At 46.8% G+C, this 19,630-nt stretch overlaps 1 protein-coding gene across 1 annotated transcript in view; it reads right to left on the reverse strand.

Annotated features, from left to right (window-relative positions):
- The window catches only part of SORL1 (sortilin related receptor 1), a 160,010-nt gene that overhangs the window by 108,952 nt on the left and 31,428 nt on the right, over window positions 1–19,630 (reverse strand). Inside the window, exons 6-8 of the mRNA XM_060017766.1 lie at window positions 14,830–15,010; window positions 5,824–5,925; window positions 4,628–4,797 (exon numbers count right to left, since the gene is read on the reverse strand). Coding sequence (XP_059873749.1) covers window positions 4,628–4,797; window positions 5,824–5,925; window positions 14,830–15,010 — 453 coding nt within the window. The remainder of the gene's footprint in view (window positions 1–4,627; window positions 4,798–5,823; window positions 5,926–14,829; window positions 15,011–19,630) is intronic.

Below are 19,630 nucleotides of genomic sequence, written 5' to 3' on the forward strand. Positions count from 1 at the left end.
GAATATAGCTAAGGGGTTACACAGCCACTGTCCAGATACTTACAACTAATTAGCCAAAACCCTGATCAGACAGAAGCCGATAGGATTTGTCAGGGAGCAAAGCAGAACCCCTTTCCCAAAGGCATGGTATATCTAACAAGGATGGCTCTGGAAACCTTGAGGTTATGCTTATTAACAGTGAAGCAGAGAAGACGACCCTCCCCGGCCTTAACTGCTACCCCAGATACTGTAATTGCCCTGGGAAGAAGTTTTGTTCTAACATGGTACACACGTTACAAACAGAACAGATCTCTCAGAAAGGGTAGGCACAGTTCACACGTGGCTTGTAAAACCGGAAGCAGGTCCTTTATTTGGAGGGTTCTGAGCCACTGGGCTTTGTGAAAAAGCACAGAACTGTGCTCCCCCTTTATCTGTCATACAAATGTCGAGCTGGATGACGGCTGGCCACCTCAGACAGGAAGACGCACACAGCAGTGGCAGGGCCACCCCAGCTGAGAGGCGGAGCAAGGTCCTCCAGAAAACCCCAGCGCTGAGACCAAAGGTTCTGACGCGTGGTTTCCTTAGGTCTGTTTTAGTTGTTTTTCAGTTGCTTCCTTAGGAACGGGCCCCACGTCTGCTCCCCCCTGCCCTCCATTCACCTCGGCTCTGCTGCTTGTGATCCTAGCATCGTGAGGTCCCCGTATCGGCTTCTTTCAATTTATCTGGGAGGTCTGAATTTCTCTTGTTTTCAGGAGCCCTGTTTCTCCCCCTGGTCTCTCTCCTGGTGTTTTATTTTTTCAATCCAAGCAGAAGCCTAGCCTCTGTACGTCCCACGCTCCTCCAGGCCCCAGTCCACCCTGTCATCTCCCGCTCTGACGCCTTGCACCGTACAACTACCTGACTTACCCAAGCATCTCCCCCGGAGAGTCCGTTTTCTTCCGTTTTCTCTCCCTGGCTCTCACCACTTGCTCTTCCCCCCGCCAGGCAGCTCACCAGGTCCCCCTCAACCACCCTCAGCCCAAACCCAGCACATCCTCAAGATGCCCTGTGGGCCCACCACGTCTGTCCCTCCATCTAGACGCTGCCTCCGCTTGGCACCTCTCACAAGGTCAGGGTCACCCCGCTGAGAATTCCTCCTCCCGGTCTCTAAGTAAAGAGACCCAGGTCCTCGGCACCACACGTTCCCACTGAGCTCAAAGAAGAGCTGGTTTGGTTTGGTGTGGTTTTCTGCTTCGTAAGTTAAGCCAGCCTGCCCACATAACCTGCTCCTTCACCCCTGTCCCATGTCATCGTGCTGAGACGGAGACGCAGCTGACAAAGGCCATTCAATTGAGTACATCTGAACATCTCCAGTCCCGAGATAAAATCTGAAGAAAAAAAAATAAGAAGGCCAAGGAGGATGTCAGTCTATGAATCTTGACGTAAATCTATTTTCACTTTCCTAACTGGGCCAAGTGGTGAGGCAGGGCAGGCCGTCGAGGAGGAACGTCTGTAACTGCATAAAGGGCCATCTGTCTGTGCGCAGGGGTCGCGTGGCCACGTCACTGAGGTTCCCGCTTCCTGGGGAGCCACTCGCTGCAGCTTCGGGCCCCTGCCCTGCCCTGCCGTCTCCATCCTGAAGAGCTGACAAATGCAGAAGCCAAGCCCCGACTTATCAGCCCCATAGCTGGAGGCTCTCAAAGGTAACAAAGAGTCGGCAGAAGGCCAGAGAGAGAGCGGTTCATGATTTTAGTTATAAAAAAGGAAGGACACTATTACTCACCCATACAGAGAAATGAAGTCTTGACTGACACGTGTTACACGTGGATAAACCCTGAAAACGTTACATGACAAAGTGAAGCAGACACAAAGGCAGACACAAAGGTCAGGTGTTACGGCATGATTCCATCTATATGAAACAGCCAGGACAGGCAACTCCGTAGCGACAGAAAGTAGCCTGGTGGCTGCCAGGGGCTGGAGGAGGGGAGAGTGGAGAGAAACTGCTGAACGGGGGTAAGGGATTTTCTTGGGGGAAAATATAAATGTAAATGTTTGGGAATTAGATCAAGCTGGTGGCTGCACAACACTGTGAATGTGCTGTGTGCCACTGAGTTGATTACATTAATAACATGGTTAACATCATGAGAATTTCACTTCAATAAATCAAAAAAAAAAAAAAAAAGCCACAGGACCAGCCGGAAGGGGCCGTGACTGACCAGAACGACCTGAGGATGAATCACGGCAGGAATGGTTTATAACACAACATAAGACACTGAATAATAAGGAACCTGTGGGAGGGGGGAGGGACCCGGAGTAAATAAATAAATAAATAACCTGCGCGTCTACACAGGGGAAAAAAAAAGGAAGGAGTAAAAGATGACAGCACCTCCAAAGGAGAAGAAACAGGGCGGAGAAAAGCATATCAGAGACCACACAGGAAGTTCTCTGCTTGGATATCTAATAGGCATCTCCAAACCAGAACTCTTGATCTTTTCCCCACACCTGCACCTCGCCCAGCCCTCTCCGTCAGTCTGAAACCATCACTGCAGCAGCTACCCCGGCCAAGCAGTGGTGGGTCCCTGACTCCTCCTTCTCTCATACTCCATGTGCAGTCCATCAGCAAATGGTCAGAATTTGACCATTTCCAGCATCTCTACTGCTACCGCCCCGGGGTCCAGCCAACCTCCATCTCCACTGGCCTGGTTTCCGGCAGTGCTCTCACAGCTGGGCGTCCCCCCCGCCCGACACATGAAAGTCCGCTTCCACTCATGTCCCCACCAGACACATGAAAGTCCACTGTCTTAATTTCCACACGGCATCCAGGATGGCTTCTTTAAAAGATAAGTCACGTGAGCGTTCACTGAAAATTATTTATTAACACTACCCATTTATGTTTTATGCACTTTTCTTTACATAATGCAATTCACGGTTTTTAAAATGGTGTCCAAAAAAACGTAACACCGGGCTTCCCTGGTAGCGCAGTGGTTGAGAGTCCGCCTGCCGATGCTGGGGACACGGGTTCGTGCCCCGGTCCGGGAAGATCCCACATGCTGCGGAGAGGCTGGGCCCGTGAGCCATGGCCGCTGGGCCTGCGCGTCCAGAGCCTGTGCTCCGCAATGGGAGAGGCCACAACAGTGAGAGGCCCGCGTACCGGGGAAAAAAATAAAAATAAAAAAAACGTAACAGGTTAAACCAAATAATGTCCAGCTTCCGGTCAAAACCCTCCATCGTGCTTAGAAGAAAAAAATAGGGAATTCCCTGGCGGTCCAGTGGTTAGGACACCGCACAAAAAAGAAGAACAGAAGAAAAAGATAAAGTTCTTTCTACGCCCTTGAGGGCTCTACACAACCTGAACCCTGCTCTCTTGGTTCCTGTGTCTTGGGGATGCTCTCTCCCCTCCACCAGCTGTTTGATCCACCCTGGCCTCCTCACTGCTCCTAAATTAAACCAACAAAGTCCCACCTCAGAACCCCCGTGCCTGCTGTTCCCTCCGCCTGCAATGCTCTTCCCCGGGGTATGTGCCCAGCTCCCTTCCTCGTGTAATTCAGGCACCTGCTGGAATGTCACCCTCGTGAAACAGCCTGCCACGACTAGCCAATATAAAGTAATACCCTCGTAACCCTCTGTCCTCTTATCTCGCTTTATTTTTTTTCTCAGCGCTCACCATTATCAGCAGATCACATATTTGTTTATATTCTGTTTTCCCCCAGTTAGAACAAAAGCTCCATAGAATGTGGGGCCTCGTCCTGAGTTTTCCTTGCTGGATACAATATCTCACGGCTGTACACGCAACATCGCCAGGCACCAGGCAGCAGCATACTTGCTGAATGAACTGATGACTGAATGAACTGGCAACGTGAAGAGGGACAGTGGGCAGCAAGGACCTGCCCTCTGACCTGGTGGTCACGGCCTTTTGGGCCAGACCTCACTGCAGACCAGTCAGTCAGCTCCACCGGACGGCTCTTCCCAAGAGCACAGAGTAAACGTAATCACAGTCAGACACACACAAGTCTGGTTTGTCACCCAATAAATGAGAATAAATGGGCTTGTGGCACCAGTGCCCCCACAGATTCGTGGCATCCACCCCTCCCAAACCCCGGACTCCTCCACGACCCAGAGAACACCCGTTACTGCAGGACAACTCCAGGCATGTGATTTACTGACAAAGGATCGGTGATGTTGGTGCCTTTCCACAGACACCACAGAACAATACCTTGCAGTTACTGAAAAACAGAGTAATGATGTCAATTAACCAGAGTCACACAGAAGCAGGGCCTTGCGGCCACATATACCAGCTGGTCTGGAGTTGATGATGATTTGCAAGTGCTCTTTCCCACTGGCTCTGAGACCACAAAACCAGGTAACTGAATGAAAGGAACCCAAAGAAGGGGCTGACACTGTGGCGGTGACCCTAAGTGTCACCCAGGCAGTGGTGCTCAGCCTGTGCATCACATAAACGTCACCTGGGGAGCTTCTGAAAATCCTCACACACCCATCACACCCCAAACCAGATAAAATATAATTTCTAGGAAGGTGAGCCAGGCATAATCGGGGTTTCTGAAACCTCCCTGCTGAGGTGAGTCCAAACGTGCAGCTAATGTTGAAAACCACCCATCCAGAGGTCGTGCGGGGGTGTAAGAACGCAGGGAGGGCCTCCCGGTCTCCTTACCTCACCAAGGTGTCACTGCCTGCCCCTGCTGGGCTGTAATAGAGCACATTCTCCAAGGACAGCGAGAACTTCAGCCCCTCCGCCTCCGAGATGTACAGGTTGGTGCGGTTGTTATTGTGACTGACACACACAAACACCTGGTCCTCGGAGGCGTCCGCAATGTAATATTCCTTTGGCATCAGAAGTCAGAAAAGACAGAAGTCAAAAAAACCACACAGGCCCTGTGGACTGTCCCAGCGCACACACTAAAGCAATGACTTCCAAATGTCCCAGTGAGGACTGCAGGCTCGGAGCTCACGGAAAGCCTCCCCACGTTGGGAAAGAAGCTTGGCCGACTCTCTCTTTGGAGACCCTGAGGCTGCCTTACGGCCGGAGCAAACCCCTTCTTGGCAGATGGGACACAAAATAAGAATGGGCCCTGAACTCCAAACATGACCCAGAAATCGCTTTTAGTTAATAATGTCTCCCTATCATTAGTACAAAGTACAACATGGATTAATGTGCATTTCCTTCCCTCTTATTTTCTCTAAGGTGACTATAGGAAGGCAGAGCCCAGAGAAAGCAAAGAACAGACAAGCATGTTCTCCGTCACACCCTCCTCTTAGCTACCAACCTTCCATTACACCAACTCCGGGCATCAAGGCCTCCAGATGCCACCTCCTCCCCGTGGTCACTTCTCTGATGACCCAGTCCACACTGACTTTCCCTATCGCTCTCTATGTTCTAACACGTACTGCGCAGTCAAGCCTTTGACTGTACATGGTTTCTTCCTCTGCTCTGCTCTCAGGCTCTCCAACCCATCTGTTTCTAAAAGGGTGAGACTCAAATCCTATCCCCTTTTGGAACCTCACCATCTGTGAGCAACACAGCAGGTACTTAATAAAGAACTACTGCTGTCACTAACCTCTCATTCCTTCAGCACTAGCACACTGAGACCATTGACTCTGGTTCCAAACCTCTCTGCCAATCCTTCTCCACTTAAAGCAAATTAAGGCTCCCATTCAGCTCCACTTCAAAAAGTGAAGAGGGAGAAAACAGACCAAGATGCCCAAAGCATAATGGTTCTCTCTCTCGAGACCGATCTAGAAAGTGACTTCAGGGAGACTCCATCAGGTATCCACCCCCCATCACCCTCCCTCTAACCTCTGCATGAGGACAACGGCACTCCTTCCCACCCCGGCGTGGACCCCACTCACATTAATAGGATATCTTGTGACAAACTGGGCTGCTCGCATGGGCTTGCGGCCAAAGGAGACCCAGAGCTGGACAGAGGATGGTTGCGGACTGCCGAAGAGATGCTGCCAAGGAAGAGGAAAAAAAAATCAACTGTACTATATTATCGCCACTCAAAATGAGCGCAAAAAGAAAAGTGAAAAGTCAGACCCCTCCGATTCAACTAAAAACACAAAATAGAGAGTGTGACCGCAAATGCACATTTCTGCAACATTTGCTGTCACTGGGCAGCTTGGGCTGTACCACTTGATCCTAGATACCTGGTCTACAATAAATATTAGATACTCCAGATACCACATGAAGAGGAAGGACGACGGTATGATGGGAGAACTTGAGCTTGGGGAAGGGGGCGGTGGCCGCCAAAGCTTAAGCAGAGAGTGAAAAGGGAGAGAATTGTGTGCTGGCGAGACAGGCGGGGCGGAGGAGCCTACAGTCCCCAAACCACCCCTGGGTGAGGTCAGCCACACACCTGATACGCATAAAAACATACCCTCTTCCTCCTTCTACTCTTATTTGCAGATCGCTAGGACCCCCGGGTCACAGGGCTTTAATTTGTACCAAGAGTTGAAGGGATTTTCATTGATTCTCTTTTTAATCTTTTAAGACTCCTCAATGATTAAGGTCTTCTGCTAGAATATGCTTTCTTTGGTAGCATACAGAGTACGTCACATGACGCTGACCGCGCACGTGACGCACTCCCTCCACACGATGCTGACCACGTCACGTTGCATTTTAGAGACATTAAACCACAGCTGGAAGCTTGCAAATGTATAGAAAAGCACTAGATTTGGAGCCCCCTCTAAACTTCTCTAGGTCCTAGTTTATTCATCTATAAAATGAGAAGCTGATTTGAATCAGGACTTTGGGTATGGGTTTAAGTGGTCCAGGAACCCCAGAAATATATATACAAATTTTCTGTGTCGATGTACTCACTCGTGTTGCTAGGGAGAACGTCTCACCAGGTTCTCAAAAGGGTCAATGATTCAAAAAAGGATAAGAAACACTGTAAAGGATCTATGTGGCTTTTTCCAGCTCTACAAGTCTGTGACCGGGAACGGAAGGCAAATGTTGTACATCTACGAAAACAGACAGGGAGGCCCATCCTCATGCGGACATCTTCGCAAGCACGACTATCACCCAACTGATTAGAATGTCGGGATCCCCAGCCAGAAGGCTTCACTTATCCTTGGCTATGTTGCTACTGTTTATTATAGATTTTAAATTCCTATAGAGGACGGAAGATGCCAATTTCTCTTAACTGTAATATAACAACTACTAATACACATGCTCACGCATGTCCAATAAATACTGTGAAGAGCAGGCTGATGAACATGAAGTTATTTTCTATTCATTTGAGCAGTAGAATGTGTGTGTACACACACACACATTTTTTTTTTCAAGCCACCACTGAACACTGGTTAAAAGTCGTCTGTTTTAAAGAAGCCAGGCAGAGAAGTACAGAAGACTGCCTTTTCAGAATGGCAGCCCGAAAACCACATAATAGCTTGTCCTCAGTATGGGGCTATAGAAATGAGATTGATTAAAAACGCAAAATGTATCACCTGAATGAGAGAAGAGTTCCCAGTAAAACTGCTATGTATAAATTCCAAAAGCCCTCCTTAGGTCAATAAAGTTTTATAACTATGTATAAAGGTCAGATGACTTAAGTCACCCTATATAAATCCTTATGAATATATATAAATACACAGATATCAGTGAAACATATTTTTTGTGCTTTTATGTTCTGTCACTACTTCCTATTGCAGTTATACCTGAGAAAGGAGCCACCTTTCTGAGTGACATTCAGGCCCATCATTAGTTAAGTGTTCTTAATGATGGCTGCTGGGAAGCTTGAGAATTGAGGACGGAGAGCAAGGCATAAATGCAAAACTCACAGAATACTAAGGTCATGAGAAACCTCTAAACACATCCATCCCACTTCCTTCCAAGAGAATGATTCCTAAATCTGGATAATCAGGCTCATTCCTAAAGCATCTGCAGACGAGTTATTGCGGTATTTTACCACCACCAAGAAAAGTATTAACAATGAAACTACGGCACATTGATTGTAAGATGGATTTCTTAACAAACGATGGGTTTTTGTTGATGTTGGGTTTTCCTTTACCATTATTATAAAAGTAAAACATACTCATGAAAAACATCTCACAATACAGACAGGTATAAGGCAAAATGCAGAAGATCTGTTTCCGCTCCGCTCCCGAGTGCTCACTGGTAACGGGCTCTGGGCCATTCCTTCAGAAATGTTCTGCGCAGTCACCTATGAGCATATTCAGAGAGAGACAGACACTGCCACACTTACCCCAGCATCCATTAATGCCTTTCATCCTTGGCAAAAGGACCCTGACGGCCACCTGAGTAAAAGACTAAGGCTCTCTTCCTTTTGTACAACTCTGTGTGGTCATGCGACTGAGTTACCAGTCGATGAGACGTAAACAGACTATTGTGTTGGGTTTCAAGGAAAGCTGCTTAAAGAGACTGAATCAGCTAGGAGGGGTCCTATTTTGACCTTTCTGTCTGTCCTTAATTCTTCTTAACTCCAATAGACTCGAAGGCTAGTACACGTGTCGTGGACCATGAGGGAACTTTGAGAATGGAAATCATTTGTTTGGATGGTAGAACAGCAAGATAGAGGCCTGCGACCCCAGTAACACCAGGGCACCAACATGCCAGCCCTAGACCGCCTACCTCCGGCAGCACCGATGAGGGAAAAATAAACCTCCGTCTTGGCTACGCCGCTCTTATTTCTAGTCTGCTAGCCAGACACAGTGCCAAATTGATACATCCAAATTTCTTTTTCACATACAAATTAGATCATGATAGAAATGGGCTGTAAGATTCCCTGCCACCTTCTCCTTCAAAGCAGTAATAAAGTTTCGGCTATATACCATCCACATTCATGTTGTTTATACCCAATTTATGGATAAAATGATATATCTGGATTTGCTTTAAAACAGTCCAGGAAAAAAATAAGTAGTGCGTAGACAGCTGAAAAGAGATTAGCAAACGTAGATACTATTGAGACTGAATGAAGGCACAAGGGGAGGTCATATCAGTACAAACTATTCTTTTATGTAGATGTGAAAATGTCCATAATAAAAAGTGTGCAAAGTTAATATTAATTGAAAGCACTTCTGGAACGGCAAAGTGAGGAACTCTAAAAACCCACTCATCTGTGAAAACAACAAGAACACTGACAAAAATTCTCAAAATCAACTTTTTCAGAATCCTGAAAATGAAATAAAAGCTTGCAAAAACTCAAGGAGCATTTATTCAAGACAACGACTGAAGACCGGCAAGAAGAGCTAACTTGGTGATGTTTTAACTTGTTCTAATCCCATCCCTTTTCTCTCTAGCTCTGTGGTAGCCTGGGAAACCCACAGCTTCACAGCTACAACAGCTGTGAAAACCACCAGCCCAACAGCCACTGGAGAGGACAGAACAGGTTTGGAGCTTCCCAAATGCCCCACAGCCAGAGGACTGTCAGATCTGATCTGCCTGGTGACTCGCTTGAAAGCTGCATTCTCAGGTCTTCTCTTTATATAACATGACTCAGCTCGCTGTACACACAGACCTGTAGCCAGGGCGTTTACGGGGAACAGTGACAAGTGGCAAATGTTTTAACACCACAGCTGCTGGAGAAACATTATCGCTTGGAACTGCAAAAGGTGAACTAAAAGGCCTGAAAGGAAAAACTGGGGAAGAAGATGTCCGTAAGAGGTTTTGATAAGCTCTGAAATATTCCAAGACATTTACAAGGTCACACACAAAAGGGCTGTGCTATGCTCAGGAAAGAACTGAAAGGGCCTAATCTCTCACAGCCAGCTAACAACCTTGCGTCTCTACACAAACAAGAAGCAGAGGCTAAGGCAGAGCTGTAGAAGGCATGCCACCAACACACACTCAGAGGCCCTCAGCAAAGGCTGCCAGACGAATGGCTCAAAGTACTTAAGGAAATCTCTGTTCCGTCATTAGCTGACCACTAATGGTCAGTACTTTACTAGCCATACCCAACAAGGGATGCAGACGTTACAAAATGAATGCAGGAAACTCACAAAACAAAGGCAACAATAATACCAACAAAAATCAACTTTTTCAGAATCCTGAAAATGAAATAAAAGCTTGCAAAAACTCAAGCAACAAAAAGCTCCCCCTGGGAATGGGTTACTCTGATGTGAGGAGTTGTCACATTATATCACTTAAAATGTCTGGTTTTCCACCAAAACAATGGCAAGCAAACAGCAACATATCACCCATACACACCACACACACACACACACACACACAACAGTCAACAGGAACTGTTCCTGAGGAAGGCCAGATATCGGACTTATCGGCCAAGAAATTTCAATCCCCTATCCTAAACGCATTCAAAGGACTAAAGGAAATCACGTCTCATGAATTAAAAAGGAAAGTATGAGAACACTGTCTCACCAAATAGAGGATATCTATAAAGAAACAGAAATTATTTTTTTTAAAAAAAGAAACAAATAGAAATTCTTGGGTTGAAAAGTACAATAACTCAAAACAAAAATTCGCCAGAGGGGTTCAACCAGAGATTTGATCTGGCAGGAGAAAGAAGCAGCGAACGTAAAACTACGGTGATCCCATGATCCCTGCTTCAACACGCATGAAAACACGATACTACGAAAGACAACAGTGACGGAAGGTCACAAATCATATGACTCCCTTTACATAAAATGTCCAGAACAGGCAAATCCACAAGGCAGAAAGGAGATTCCTGGTTGCAAGGGGCTGGAAGGAGAGGGCAGTGGAAAGTGTTGCTACTGTGTATGAAGTTTCCTTTGGGGGTGACCACGACGTTCTGGATTTAGATGGTGGTGAGCGTTACGTGACCTCGTGAAATAAACCACTGAATTGTGTACTTTGCAAGGGTGAATTTTATGCTGTACAAATTATATCTCAATACTGGTGTTATAAAAAATTAATTTTAAACACATTGGTAGGATAGTTTTATTTTTAATCCGTAAAAACATTTGAGCTTTATTGTTGTATGAGTTAAAAGCAGTGAGTGCGTATACCTAGATCTATGTTTGGAGACCTTTAAGTGATGTCATAATTAAAATAATTCGTCAAGAGTCAGATGTTGGTCAGTTATCCTAAAAGTCACATCCCAACCGTGGCCAGCTAACCTCCCGTGTAGAAGCCCATCGTTCTGAGGCAAAAACGAAGTTTTTCCATTATCTCTGTCAGCCTTAGCGACTTTAAATCAGCATAATGATGGTTAGAAATTGGTTTCCAATAGTGAAATTAGTGGTTGGCTAGTCAGAACAGTGAAAGTCCAAATGAGTTCTCTCGGGAAATCTGCAGAATGCAAGGTGTCTGAATTAGCCATAATATCCTTAAGGTAACACCCCGGCATGAAAAGGGCACAGCGATTTAGGGAGGCCTGTCACCTGAACTCTTGGGGGTGATGCCTCAGATTCATCAAGCTCTTGCATTGGAGGGTTCTAGCTGCCTGATGCCAAGTGAAAGGCGAACAGAATCCTGCCTCTAAAACAACGGCTGGCAAACTTTTTCTGTGAAGGTCTGTATAGAAATACTTTAGACTTTGTGGGCCATCCCGCCTCTAGGAAATGACTCATTTCTGCCACTGTAACATGAAAGCAGCAACAGGTGACACATAGCAAATGAGCATGGCTGTGTTTCAATAAAACTTCATTGACAAAAACAAGTGAAGGACCATGGTTTGCCAAGCCTGCTCTAGAACCCTGTGTCTGCATCATCTGTAAGAACAGAGAGGAGACTCCAACAAGCTCATGCATCGGGTGTTGGCTCACTGCTGCACGTCTGTGCAAGAAACGTCTGAGCCTGGCTTTCAGGAGAGGCTGGGAGTGCAGCTGGAGAGTAGCAGCCAGCCCTCCCCTCCCTCCAACTGTTCGGCAACTACCGTTATCCACCAGGAAGTACCTCACAGCTGCGTCTCACCAAGTTCACAAACTGATGTCGGTCCCTTTGCAGAGGTGCCTCCCTGTTGCATTAATGGCCCTATGCTGTGGACAATGTAAGTGAATTTCATGTCAAAAACCAAGGAAGAAAAATTAAACTTGGGTTAAAAGGAAATTGAAGGGCATCTGATACAAAGCACATGTGAAGTAAGAGCCAGGTCAGAAGGGCCCCAGAGAGTTATGAAGACTTGAAAACCAGCTCCAGTGCAGAACCCAGATGGCTGCCCAGACATGTTCTGAAGTACTAACTTGCAAAGAACTGGAATCATTCACGGTGTCAGAAAAAAGCCAAAGAGTTTATCGCCCAAAACCAATTTTCTGTCGTTTTACAATTAGTTTCTTGACTTTCCTAATTTGATTTGAATCCATTTAACATTAAAGTCACTCAGAATTCCCCAAAACCAGCAACCAGAGTGCTGGGCACACCCCAGAGAAGAAGTGACACTTGCAGGCCTCAATACTCCTACTGACAGGGTTATCCAACCAAGGCCAATGTTGTTTATCCTTATGGCTTAGGACTCTAGTGCATTAAGGAGAAAAATACCCATGTTATTATCCACTGCCAGTTGTGTTTCTCCTCTCATCAACCTATCCATTGAGAAACGTGCCTTTGATAATATAACTAGCATTGGAAGCTTCTGCATGTAGAAGGCTTTAGGGAAGAATGTCTCCAGTTTTGGAGACTCTTAGGCATCCTAGGATGCTCAGGGGAAAAAATGCATTTGGGCCCTGCCATCTGCATTTGTAACAAGGGCCCTTGCTGCTGCTGCTGCAGGTGACCCTAGGACAACACTTCCAGGAGGTGGCCTAGCTCATCTCACCTGGAGCCTCTAGCTAACACCACTGACCTTGGAATCTGGTGGTCCATCCATGTGCTGAAGCAAGAAGCCAACACAACTACAATTTTGCCACCAATACCATATAAATCAATAAGCCACACACAGAGTTGACAGTTGACAATAAAAGAACTAATAATTTAATATCCCCCAATCCCATCCCCCCCCCAAAGAAAACCCCAATAGCCTAATCTTTCTAAATTAGGCAGGCAAAGATTCATTCGACTCCACTGTACATCTGCTATGTATCAAGCAATGTGCAAGATACTGGGTACTGCATCAGTGATGATCAAACAGACACAGCCCCTGATCCTACCACTGGCCAGGAATAGTAAAGAAATTACCACCGGCACTCTGAAAATCAGCTATGTCTACACAACAGACACAGCTGTGACGGCAGAACAGAGGCACAGAAAGCTCTAAGTGGGATATAACTTATTCTCAGGTGTGAGATCTAGAAATAATAGGATGAGGGAATGCACAAGTGCTCTCCACCTCAGACCCTCCCAGCTCAGTCAGTAAAAGAAATCTGGGAATTAGTCACTGGGACTTAAAATTGAGAAATTAAAATCACAAAAAGCACAGGGCCAAGAGACTAAAAGAAAAAAGACCTATGAGCACCAGAGGACTGGAGACAAGGTTTTAAACACAACTGGTACTTGGGGTCACCCAACTGGATGTCACAAGGTACCAGTCCTCAGGCCTGACCTCTCACCTCTGCACTCCCAGCACATCCCTGTGCTTGAAGCAACTCAAGGATGCTTGTGTCCTTGGGCTGTTCTGTGTGCACGCACGTGTGTAAGAGAGACAGACAGGCAAGGCAGGAAGCAAATGATCCAGGGAGTGACTTGAGGCAAAGAGCCTGACAGAAGAAAACTTGTCATGGTTTAGTGGTCTTAAAAAACATTTTTCAAGGGCTTCCCTGGTGGCGCAGCAGTTGAGAGTCCGCCTACCGATGCAGGGGACGCAGGTTCGTGCCCCGGTCTGGGAAGATCCCACATGCCGCGGAGTGGCTGGGCCCGCGAGCCATGGCCACTGAGCCTGAGCGTCCAGAGCCTGTGCTCCGCAACGGGAGAGGTCACAGCAGTGAGAGGCCCGCGTACCGCAAGAAAAAAAAAAAAAAAAAAACCATTTTTCGAGGTGTGTAATGGGGAACCCCTCTGGCCTTTAGCCTCTCGCATCTTCTCTTCTGATTCCAACCTCGCTCCCTGCTTTCCCTTTTGGGGAAGTCCTCTCTCCACCCTAGGATCCTACCAAGCGGGTTGACCTGCTTCTGCCTGGCCAGCTACCAACATATAAATAAGTGAGAACCTGGACAAAAACATGACATCTGGTTTTAGTCCCTAAGGTTAAGAACGACAGAAAAGAGCAACCGCCCAGGCACCAGAGACCTCCGTCAGACCTGAGGTCAAGGAGGCAATGGTCGCGTTATGAAAGCAAGCTTGCATCCCCTGGCAAGAGCAGCCCAACCTACTCTTGGCCAGGCCTGGTTTTTTCCTTTACACAAGGGCAGTATGGTTGCAACTTGATACAGCTGTAAGGCAAGTCCTGTTAAATAATCAACTGTGGTTTTAAATGAGCAAGCCCTCCATTTCAGCATGTGGCTCCAACACACAAAATCAAGGAGAAGATTTTCCCAAAGCCTGAGACTTAAGCTACTTACTGACAGCTGGAAGCTTAAGTACTGCTTTTCTTGGAGCATTAACTCCCACTAGCCAATGACTACACATTCTACTAGCCATGTAAATGAACATGTGTCCAAACCTCCCAAAGAAATGGGCCTGAGCTGCAGGGAAATCAGGGAGTGGGATTAAAGAAAAAAAAGCCACTTAGCCCCACCCCTCCTTTCTGTGTTCTTTTCATCGGGATTTCAAAGAAGTGTGTGTTGGTCAAGGATGCTTGGACCAGGAAAGGACCAAATTCCCAGCACCCAGAGACACTCTGAGTGGTTGTCTAAGCTTTTCTGCTCCTTGACCTCCCAGAACCTTCCAGGTCCCTTGGGAGTGTCCAGCTACATCCAGCACCGGCAGTCAAGCTCCCCCAGGCACGTGCATTCCGTCCCTGCTTGCATGGACCCTCCGTGCCTGATCACAGAACACCCACCCTCAGAACGGACACGCAAAAGCAGTTTACTCCTCGAACTTACCACCACCTTTGTGGCAAACATGTACTTGTCCCGCAGCTGGAAGTCCCTCACTTCCTCCAGGATCACCTCCAGGTTCTCCCGGGACTGGAAGAAGTCTGTACTTCGGAAAACTGTGGAGTAGCCAGAGGGTTCGTGTCGTTCAACGTAGATGGTGTTTGGCTTGTCGTAGGGATCGATTCCCCTGGAAGAAAAAAAAAAAAGCGGTTGTCATCATCTCCACATTGAGTCGTTGGAGGTGTAGAGGTCCTGCCATGCAGACCGTCAATGAGAACCCAGGGTCACCATGGCAGCAGCTAGAAGTGATGCTCTCTCCCTGTGCCGCAAACACAACCCTTTGGTGGCTCCTTGGCTCAGTAGAGAGGGAAAGGAATTGCCACTTGTCAAGTATTTTCTGCTGGTACTGTTGTTTACAGTGTAGCCTGGGTTTCACTCCAGGCAAGCTCCAGCAGGGCTAGAGGGAAAAGAAGGAAAAGTGAAAGGCAAGTGTACTGATCCCCTTGACGTCCTTCAGAAACGCAGGGCTCAACTCTCCCTCTGTGCTTCTGTCCACACTATCCCCCTCTGCCTGGATGCCCTCTGCATATACTCTGATCTGCACATCTAAATCCTACTCGTCTTCTGAGATCAAGTGCAAGTCCCCCTCTTCCAGGAAGCCTTCCCCCATGCCCTTCTCCCATCACTAGCCATGCGTCTCAATTCCAAGCCTTTTTTATGAGTTCAAGAAAAGGGAGAGAACTGCCTTAAGTGGATTTTGGAATCAGTCTTCTCACTTTATACAATGGACCTTCTTACCCACTATATATACCATTCACCATAATGTATCTGTCTGAGCTTCCTAGACAGAGTATAGATTCCATCAAAGGCCATGCCTTACATTTCTTTTTATCCTATAGAGTTCCTTGCTGCATTGATCTTTGCTGCGTGGATCCATGGACATACTGCAAAAGTTCTTCCAAACCAAAACCTGCAGAGTGATTAGATCAAACTACCTCAGAGAAGAATCTCTGCACTGGTGTGTCCCCTAAGAAGGGCCCTAAGAGCAGCCTGGGAGGACAACTAACCTGCCCGAGGTTTCCTAACATGCACAAGAACACCAAGGCCAGGCGGACCATTTAGCAAGAGGGAAAAACAGTTGGAAAAATTTGGAGGAGAGCTTCACAGTGAGGATGCAGTGATGACCCAAGGAGAAGCAGGACTCATTAATGATTAATTCACACAAACCATCTGTACGGTTCTATAGACACAATGGCTCTCGGGATAATGGAGGCAATGATAGGAAATTCCTTCCAAGACGTATTGTCAAGAGCAAGTTTCAAGACAGAAGGGACGGGAAGGAAAAGAAAAGAAAGGAGGGAGGAAGGGAGGAAGAAGAAAAGAAGGGAGACAAGAAAGAGGAAAACAAAGGGGGAAGGGGGAAGGGGGGGAAGGAGGAAGACTTGACTTTGGCCCTACCATCTGGAGTCTCGGTCGGACACTGGAGAAACCAGCCTGTCCCAATGAGAGAAACTAACGTTCACCGCGAGATGCTCTGTGTGCAGAGCAGGGGAGGGATGGGGAGGACGTGTTCTCTTCTTTTCCACAGTTGGAAGTACTGATTAAAGTACTTCCTCTACCCTAGAGGATATGCAAATTAAAACACGCTGGATATTTTTAAAAAGGCAGAGAGGAAGGGACCTTCACCCAGATATGGAGGTGGAGCTCACCTCTACTATTCCTTCGTAACCCAAAGCAGCCAACAGCTAGCAACAGAAAGAGCTGCGGCTTTCAGCCCAATTCTCTTCCGTAATCCGCATCTGAACCTCTCCTTTCTGAGAGCTGCTCCCCTAACAAATTCCTGTACTTGGCAATCGCTAGCCTCCCACTTTCCATGCTCACTGACACTGACTTCCTCTTCTCTTTACCCTCATTTGGAAGTTCCAAGCTTTGCTCTGTCTCTGAGCACAGTCATTGGTCCTCACTTGGCCTCACCCACCTCACTTACAGCCTTTCAGGGGTGCTCCACAGGGCATCCTTGAACCCGCCCCCATGGCTCATCCTCTGTCCTGTCTTGCCAATCTCCAGCTCTGGATAACATAAATCACTGGTTTTCCTCACCCCTGCTGCTCCTAGGCCGCCAAGCATCGTTGAACAAAATGTGCCTTTATTCTCTGAGAGGTTGCATTACACTCTCACGTATTATGCAGAACCCTAGGAGAAATCCCTCAAATAGCCTGAAATTCCCTGACACCAGACATGTCATTATCTACAATAAGACAGGCAGCCCCTTCCCCTAGGATATCTATCTGCATGTCTGCACAGAGGCAGAAGGTACAACACAAAAATTCCCAAACATGAAGCTTCTTTATTTAGTAATCCTGCTGGTTTGCCCTCTTAATATATGATTCTCTAAACAGAAAAAAGAACAATTTGTCCCTTTAAAGTTAAAAAAAAAAAAGTTCTAATGGTATTCCCTGGGTAGAGGTTGTACTCGGATGAGAGTGTGGTTATAATCTAAGACTCTACAACCTCTGCCCAAGGAAAGTAATGAGAGTCAGAAAGAGCTGCCCTCTACAAAACCGAAGTCCAGGGCTTCCCTGTTGGTGCAGTGGTTGAGAGTCTGCCTGCCGATGCAGGGGACATGGGTTCGTGCCCCGGTCCGGGAAGATCCCACATGCCGCGGAGCGGCTGGGCCCGTGAGCCATGGCCGCTGAGCCTGGGCGTCCGGAGCCTGTGCCCCGAGACGGGAGAGGCCACAGCAGTGAGAGGCCCGCGTACCGCAAAAAAAAAAAAGGAAGTCCACTGGAGCCTGAAGATACTCAGCTGTAAGGCCCCTCTCTGCTCCATCCTTTACTGTCCTTAACTACTAAAGAAGCAATACGAACTCAAAGACATTCCTCTTCAAAGAGACGGCTAAAAGACGCACAGACAGGATCCACATCTTGTGGAGCCACTACATTTAATGAGGACTAAAACTACATGTAAAAGTCAAGAAACCAATGCCAAACTGGAAAATATAAATATAAATGAACATACACGTACAAGCTCTTTCATATCACAAAGGACCAATCTCAAATATATAAAGAGCTCCTGGAAATCAGCAATAAAGAGATGAACAATCTAATGGAAAAAGGGCAAAGGGCATGAAGAGACAAGGCCCCAAAAAAGAAGTAAAAATGACCCTTAGGTTAAAGGATGTTCAAACTTATTCATAATAAGAAAAATGCAAATCAGAACTATACCAAGGGACTTACCTGGTGGCACAGTGGTTGCTCCCAATGCAGGGGGCCCAGGTTCGACCCCTGGTCACGGAACTAGAGCCCACCTACATGCCATAACTAAGAGTTTGCATGCCACAACTAAGGAGCCCACGAGCCTCAACAAAGACCTGGTGCAACCATGTAAGTAAATAAATAAATAAAACAAGATTTAAAAATACAACTATACTGAGATACTAACACATTGGCTGTGGAAAAAGGCATAATTCTATGTTGTTGAGAATGAATGCAAAATTTGACACTTTCTACAGAAATTTTGGCAAAGTTACAATTTCAATGCTTTAGTCACTGGGGATATATCAGTGCAAAACTGAAAAAAGTCCATGCCCTCGTGTAGTTTTATTCTATTGAAGAAAGACAAATAATAAGCATAATAAGAGTATATTAGGACGTGATGAGTGCTGTGCAGAAAAAGAACAGATCAGGCTACAGCAGACCCGGAATGACAGGAGTAATTGTAATTTTAATGAGATCCTTAGGATAGGCCCCATCTGGAAGATGTTATTTGAGCAGACTTGAATGAGGTAAAGGAGCAAGCCACAAATATATCTTTAGGACAAGCATTCTAGCCGGGGAAAATAGCAAGTGCAAAGGCCCTGTGGTGAGGAATGTAGCTGGCATTTAATCTGAGAAAAGTAATGATGCACTTGAAAGGGTTCAAAGCAGAAGAACAACATGATCTGACCTGTTTTTAACAGGATCAATACGGCCCTGCTGAGAATCAGTTGTAGAAGGACAAGAGTAGAAGTAGAAAGACCAGCTGGATGATTAATGAGTGACAGCAGTGACTTGGAGTTAAGTAGTTGCCGAGTAGTGGATCCTGGGTATATACTGAAGGTACAGCCACAGGGATTTCCTGATGGACTGAACGTGAAGCATGAAACCAACACGGAATCAGTCATGACTCGGAATTTTTCACCTGAGCAACCAGAAACTGAAATGGGGAAGATTACATATGGGTAGAGCTGATCCAGGGTGGTGAAGGTCAAGAGGTATCAAGTTTGGTAGGTGTGAATGGTTTGACTGTCTCCCACTGACCCACCAAGTCCACTCCTGGGAGTCTGTTCTACACATTCGTCTGCATATGTACAAATTCAAGATTATATACATCATCCCCACAACAGTAAAAGGCCGGAAGTGACTAAGACCAGAAACAACCTCTTAAAGGTTAGCCCTGTTGATTTCACTTTCCTTCTCAAAAACCTACAATGGCTCCCCATTGCTTTCAGAATTCAGTCCAAATTCCTTTATCAAGCAAGCACTGCAGATTCTGATACCAACACCCCTTTCCAAATTTCACCCAATACACTGTCCAAGGATAAGACTCAGGCTTCTCCACCCAAGCACCACAATGCCTCGTCTCTGCCTTGGGCCATTCTGTTCCCATCTGGAATTCCCATCCTGCACCCCTCCAAACAGCCACACCCTACCTGGTGTGCACATCCCGGATCAACAGTAACCTCCTCCGTGGAGCTGCCTATGACCCATCTGGAAGGAGCATGGCCCTCCTCTGGCTTCTTATGCTATGTCCGTAGGACTTCATGCTT

Source organism: Delphinus delphis, chromosome 8 (genome assembly GCF_949987515.2).
Source record: "Delphinus delphis chromosome 8, mDelDel1.2, whole genome shotgun sequence".
Classification (NCBI taxonomy): Eukaryota; Metazoa; Chordata; class Mammalia; order Artiodactyla; family Delphinidae; genus Delphinus; species Delphinus delphis.